The sequence below is a fragment of the Antechinus flavipes genome, chromosome 1, assembly GCF_016432865.1.
Source record: "Antechinus flavipes isolate AdamAnt ecotype Samford, QLD, Australia chromosome 1, AdamAnt_v2, whole genome shotgun sequence".
NCBI classification, from domain to species: Eukaryota; Metazoa; Chordata; class Mammalia; order Dasyuromorphia; family Dasyuridae; genus Antechinus; species Antechinus flavipes.
The window spans coordinates 341,378,981-341,386,074 of NC_067398.1; the positions used below are offsets into that span (position 1 = coordinate 341,378,981).

General features: G+C 41.5%; 1 protein-coding gene across 1 annotated transcript; it reads left to right on the plus strand.

Annotated features, from left to right (window-relative positions):
* The first annotated feature begins 3,811 nt into the window (after window positions 1–3,811).
* Window positions 3,812–6,490, plus strand: PERCC1 (proline and glutamate rich with coiled coil 1). The gene has a single exon (XM_051969424.1). The coding sequence runs from the start codon at window positions 3,838–3,840 to the stop codon at window positions 4,675–4,677; it is 840 nt and encodes a 279-aa protein (XP_051825384.1). The 5' UTR covers window positions 3,812–3,837; the 3' UTR covers window positions 4,678–6,490.
* The last annotated feature ends 604 nt before the right edge of the window (window positions 6,491–7,094 follow it).

A 7,094-nucleotide genomic window follows, 5' to 3' on the forward strand; every position in this document is an offset into this window, starting at 1 on the left:
CATTTTTGTATTTCAAGTAGTATCACACATATGAAAGACTCAATTTAAAAAAAAAGGTTTTATTGATGCTCTTTTCTTTTTTGTTTCATATCCCTATCATTTCCTAATGATTTTCTCTCCCCAATAGAAGCCTCTCTTATAATAAGTAAATACAGTCAACCACGACAAATCAATATGTTCAACCTGTTCTTTTTTTTTTTTTTTTTTTTTTTGCTGATGCAATTCGGGTTAAGTGACTTGACCAGGGTCACACAGCTAAGAAGTGTTAAGTGTCTGAGGTCAAATTTGAACTCAGGTCCCCCTGAATTCAGGACTGGTGCTCTATCTACTGTGCCACCAAGCTGCCCCCAGCCTTAACTTCTTATCCAAGAACCAGGCCTATGTTTTCACTTGCCTCTTTGATATCTCTGACTGAAAAATTAGACTCATCACTTTCTCTCTGTACTAATTTCTCTTCCTGACTTACTCATTTGTTGATGGTACACAGTCACAGAGGCAAAACACCTTAACTTCTCCCAATCTTGCTTCTCAAGATCAGAAAGTTATCTTTTCCCTTTGTATATTTTATCTGTAAGATCTATTTATTAAAGGGAACTGCCCCCTTTGGTTTTGTCAATGATTTCTTCCTTTTTTCCCTTCACATTTTTATTCATCATAAGCCCCATAGTTAAGAACCTTTGATGAAATGTTTGTAATATTAATAGTCATTCACTAAGGAAACTTTCTCTCTCAATTAAAATCAAATGGGAGAATATGAGAAACAGATATTTCTCTCATATTTAATAACTAATTACTATATTAGGACTAAGGTTTTTGCCCTTTCTACTTCCTTATTCAGAAACCAACCAGTGTGGGAAATTCCTCTTAGAGATTAACCCAGGTCAAGATCTAATCAGACAGATCATTAAAGAAATTCTAAATTTAGGCTAATAGGTATATTTCTAGTCATTGTATTTGTTCAAACAGGTCCAGGTAAATGTTGATTCTCCCTATTGTCAAAACAGGAGATAGGGAAATTGATGTCTCTTTGACCAAGATTTGAGGGACTTATGTCACATACCTCAAGATAGCCCACCTCCCATTTGATTAACCAATCAGAGGTAATTAGGCATCCCTCAGGAACATGTTCTCTTTGAAGGGCTTTGACTTCACCACCATTAGGGGTCTTTGGTTGAAGAGATACTGTCAAATGATCATTCTTTTACTGTTGGCCTTAGTAATAAAATGATTAAGTTACCCAGAAAGAAAAGGATCAGTTACCTACCTCTACAATTTTTTTCTTCTTTCTTTAATAATGAATAGGTAGATTTGATAGATGCTCTACATACATTATCTCATTTGGCTCTCATGAGAACTCTGTGAGTTAGGTCTTCCAGGTATTGTTATTCTCTTTTTGCAGTGGAGGAGATTGAGGTTCAGAGAAGTTAAATGACTTGTTAATTATTACATGATTTTTATAGAGTATCCCTCTATAATATAAAGGAACTGGACTAGAAGATCATATTTTTACAAATTAAAAAAAAAAACCTGAATCCAAACACAAGTTTGAACGACAAAGTATTTCCTTATATACAACAGAACCTAAAAAGAGGATTTTATATGAAATTATGAATCTCCATTTCACATTGTTTTTTTTAAAATATGTAATAATTTTTTTTTTATTTCAGAGTTTTCCCGCTTGTTTCTGCTTTCTTCTAAACTTCCTTATGTTATCTTCTGAATGCTTTCTAAAAATGTTCAGATAGCCCTCTTTTTAAAAAATTACAATTTCTGAACCCTTTTATCTACACCCTACTTAAAAACTGAGATAGAGGGAAAAAAAACCTTTGTATCAAATGAGCATAGTCAAACAAAATAAAGTCACACAGTGGCCATGTCCCAAAATGTATGTCTCTGCACCCCACTTGTACTACTGGTCAGTAGGCAATCAAGAAGTATAAACATGCTTTATCATAGATGCTCTAGAAAGATGGCTGTTATGGCACTGATTCGATTTTTAAGAAAGTAATTTTCTCTACAAGATTGCTATTCTTATATAAATTAGTCTGTTTCTGTTTATTTTACTTTGCTTCTGTTCATACTACCCTGTATTCTCTGAAATAATTTCTTTCATCATTTCTTATGATGCAATAATATTCTATTACATATATAAGCCACAATTTGTTCAGTCATTCCCCAATTGTCTAAGAGTCATGCCAGCAGCGAGGTGGCACAATAGACAAGAATGCTACAGCTGGAGTCAGAAAGATTCATCTTACTGAATTCAACTCTGGCTTCAGATACTGTGTGACCATGGGCAAGTCATTCAGCTCTGTTTGCCTCAGTTTCCTCATTTGTAAAATGAACTGGAGGGGCAGGTAGGAGATACAGTGGATAGAACACCAGCCCTGGAGTCAGGAGGACTTGTTTTCAATTCTGGCCTCATATCTTGACACTTACTAAGTGTGTGACCTGATTAAGTCACTTAACCCCAGTTACCTTGGTTTCCCACTGGCTCCAGAAAAAAAAAAAAAAAAGAGCTGGAGAAGGAAATGGCAAAGTACTCCAGTATCTTTGCCAAGAAAATCCCAAATAAGGTCATGAAGAATTAGACACGACTGAACAACAATCCAGAATCTTGTCTTTTCCACCTCCTTAGAATTCCTCCTTCAGGATCAGAAAGTTCTTCTAAACTTCAAATTGTCCTTCCTCTTCATCACACTTTTCCATGTCCCCACTTGTTTCTCTTTGAGGTTAACATTTCCATAACAAACTATGTCCCTATCCCTTACCCATTTCAGATAATGTTTACTAGATGGTCTCTAAAGTTTCTTTTAGGCCTAAGAGTCTGAAATTTCTGTGAAAGATTATTAAGTTACTTCATGACTCTCCCCACACTGTTCTATCCTGTGTACATTGTCCAGATCAGTCATCAAAAACACTTGCTTTCATGCATCCTGTCATTCCCTGACTTGATAACCCTTAAAGTCTTTTTACTTCTTATAGGATAAAATCCTTAGATGGAAATCACAATCTCACAATCTTTCCTCAACTTGAATCCCCTTGGTCTACCCTGAGAAATTTTATTATCATTCCCTCAATAGGTTATCTTTAATTGCAGGTTTGCACCCGTAGTCATACTTCATCCCTAGATTAGAAGGCCCATTTCTTCCCCCTTTTCAAATCTGATTCATCCATTAGTGACCAGCTGAAATCCCATCTCCTCTGGGAAGATTTCCCTGAACTCTCAAGCCAACATAAAACTCTTTCCTTTCTCTGACCTTCTAAAAAGGTCTCATAGAGTTTATAGTATGGCAAGGGATACAGAAATGAACACATTTCTATAATGTAAAGGCTATACAGGAAAGCATATGCCTAAATATTAATGTAATGTGTTCATTTCTGTATCCCTTGCCATACTATAAACTCTATGAGAGCAAGGAACTTTATGATATAAAAATAAAGTTTATCTCTCTTCCAGTGTTCCAATGTTCTGCAAATGCGTGTTGAATTGCATCTAGGCCATGAAAGCAGAGTTACTAAGAGAACGGGCTGGGGGGGAGGGGAGTAATGTCAATGAGGAAGGGGAAGTCCAAAATGAATCATCATACAATTTGTTTCTGGCTGTGGAGAGTTTATCATTTCAATTAGAAGGATGAGTTGGCTTAATGGACAGAGATGGAGGGGAGGGTATTCTGGGAGAAACTGCCTAAATAAAGATGCAGAGGTAGGTAATGAAGTGCTCAAATATGACTCTGTCAAAACTATTGATTAAGTCTTTATTTTTCTTCCCTTGTCTTCTCTTACCAGTTAGATAACATCTGCTGCCTTGGAAGGCTCCTAGCCTCAAGAAAGGAAATGGCTGCTGGAGTGATCAGAAATTTATGTGACTTTAGGCTTCAGGCTGCCTTCCATCAACCATTCTTACCTACTTCTGGCCACCGAGATCCAGATTTCCCTGAAACCTCTGAGGAGGAGGAGGAAGATGGCGAAGAGGAGGAGGAAGGGGAAAAGCCTGGAGACAACCTGGAGCTGGCAGGCAGTAGTCCAGGATGCCAGCGGTCGGACCCGAACCTGGTGACGGGTCCCACCAGGTCAAGCCCAAGTAGCGCTGAGATGACTTTGCAACTCCTCCGCTTCTCTGAGCTCATCAGTTGTGACATCCAGAAGTACTTTGGCCAGAAGACAAAAGATGATGACCCAGACGCCTGCAACATTTACGAGGATTGCCCCCCACCTGGTAAATCTGCAAGGGAGCTCTACTATGCAGATTTGATGCAAATCGTCCAGAGTGGGGACCCGGAGGATGAGGACACTGACGTGGCAGGTCTCCCTAAGGGCTTAGATTGCCAGGCCAGGTTCGGCTCCAGCAGAGACAGGTCTCAAAAGCTGGGGCCTCTGGTTGAGCTCTTTGAATACGGTCTCTGTCAGTATGCTAGGCAGAGGGTGTCTGACAGTAGGAGGCTGCGGCTTGAAAAGAAGTATGGCCACATCACCCCCATGCACAAAAGGAAGCTGCCACAGTCCTTCTGGAAGGAGCCGGCGCCCAGCCCCTTATGTCTGCTCAACACCAGCACGCCTGACTTTAGTGACCTGCTTGCCAACTGGACGTCAGATGTGGCCCAGGAGCTCCACAGCGTGGGAGGCCGGGAGCCGGACAGACATGCCCTGGAGATGGGTCAGTTAGGGGAGGTGTAAGCCAGCGTTCTCAGAGCGGCTTTGCCCTCTCACCGAGATGGAACCGGAAAGGGGGGCTGGGTTTCCCTCCTGGGCCAGGCACTGAAACCACCTCGTCCAGTGGTGGGATGAAGTAGGATATCCTGCCCTGAGCTCTCCTATTACCATCATCTCCCATCCTCATTAAGAGAGAGTCCCGAACGCCGAGGGGTTGGGTGTCCTACTGCCAGGAAGCTATACCCATACATATGCACACACGTGTGTGTATGTATATATACGTGTACATATACACATATACACCAAGAGACGGAGAGCTGATTCTCCCTGCCGCCTGGCTCTCACCCATTAGCTTAGCCAGCACCATTTCCCCACACCAGTCAGGTCACCACAGCAGGGATCCCTCTAGCCCCTCTGTGGGGGCAGTCATATCCCCCACGTTCACCTTCCCCACAATGAAGGAACTTCCTGGCTTTAGGATCTTTAGGAACCAGGACTGACAAGTTTCTGGACATCTTAAAGTGCTAACTCAAGCTTTTTTAAGTGTTTCTCCCAATAGCATGAAACAAGGCAGGGGTGATACTGAATGGGGGGGGGGGGAGATGGCACTGGACCAAGCTGGCAGGAAGCAAACCTTTGGATGAACTACAAGTGCTCTCCCAGGGAGGCAGGAAGAAAAGGGTGATGTGTTGATTAAATGAACAAACACTGTCTATTTACTCATGAGATAACAGCTGGAGAATCCCCTCCCCTGTGTTCTCTGCAGGGTTTAAAGGGCATCTTACAGAATCCTGGGAATATAGGGGCTCTCTGGGGTCCCTTGTACTTTCGACTGAGCAGATTTCTCAGTTCTGTCTTGCACCCAGCCTTCAGGGATTTTTTTTTTCTAGAGGCTCTGAAGAGGCAGGACTTCTGGCACTTCCCCCTCCCCATCTGAGAGGTGGGAGCAGCTTTTAGGACCATGACACTGACTCCTAGGTCACTTGCAGGATTTTGAAGGAAAGGATTCTAAAAAATATTAAACACAACACCTCTCAGCCGCATCAATTGCAATTTAGCTGCTTCTGCATCAACCTGGCTTCTCCATGAAGGAATAGTTCAGCTCCGACTCTATCCAGAGGCAAAAAGCTGTGAAAATCTGGGGGTCTTAAGTTATAGTCATCCTGTATGGCAAATGGGGAATTAAAGAGAAGTCATGACTAGGATCCAGCTTCCCATGATCCTCTTCGTTCCTACCTTCAAAGGCTAATAAAGGATAACCCTAGGTCTGGGTCCTGCTTGTTTCTCGGAACTTTAACTAATACAAAATAATAGTATTTGGCTTCTCTTGTATTCTGTGCTGGGGGATGGGAGTGAGTAAGATGGGGGAAATCTCTGGAATCCAGAAATGTGTCAAGCTTTCAGGAGCCTACTTTAGAGCTGTTTCTTAAAAAGATCTTGGCTTGGCTAGTCAGACTTTGTTACCAGATTCCTGGGCTGAGAGTAAGGAACATAAAGTCCCTTCTTCCTCAGAGCCTTCAAGCAGTAGTAAACTTAGAATCTGAGCTCTACTAAAGGGTTTTTTTTTGCCTTGAATGAGGAGGAGGAAGCTGCTGTCCTGTTATCTCACTAGTCTGAACAAAATCCTGCTTCACTTAGTAGAGGATCTTGCAATCTGAGATCTCCAATTCTCCAGGAGTTCGGTGATACTCCCCATCCCAAACCCAAGGAAATGCTTTGTTTTCCCACCATCTCTGACCAGTCTATTCTGAGTCTCCAAGGCATGACTTTTTCTGTCTGAAGGAATCATCCTCTCTATAGGAAAAAAAAACAAAAAAATTATATTGTTGCTAATTTTTCTGAGCCACTGACCTAATAATGGGAGCTCAGTGTCCTCCAGTATTAGCTGCTCATTTTAAAATTATATTTTAGTTTTAAAAAAAAATCTATTTTAATTGTTGAATTTTGTTTTCGAAGACTACCAAAAAGACATCAGTATGTTAGAACAGAGTTACAGTGTGTCTGATTCTGGCTGCTCAGACCACTATGAGCTCAGAATGCTCTGCCACAGGTCAGTCACAAATAGTCCATATGAATATTTAGGGTGGCTTCTCTAATTTTACAGATTTCAAATTTCCTTTGGGCTAATTCAATTCTGCTTTGCTCGTAGAACACAGCACCTTCTCTGGTGAGGGCCTGCCATGCTAGGTGGTCCTATTTTAAAAGGTAGATGCAGACCTCCCTCTCTCTCTCCCTAAGGAGAATGGAAAGAGATGCAAGTTCCTACTAAAACCCCAGGACATAAGAGTTTGCCCAGATACCTCAATCCCCATTAAATTATCCACTCCCCCAAATAAATAAGATTCCTAGTCAATTACACAGCTAGGTGGCAGAAGATTAGAGCACTGAGCTCAGTCAGGAAGCTCTGAGTTCAAATCCAGCCCCAGACACTTGAAGTCGTG

Coding starts and splice junctions, on each gene's coding strand:
- PERCC1 (XM_051969424.1), top strand. CDS start 3,838: ATGGCTGCTGGAGTGATCAGAAATTTATGTGACTTTAGGCTTCAGGCT.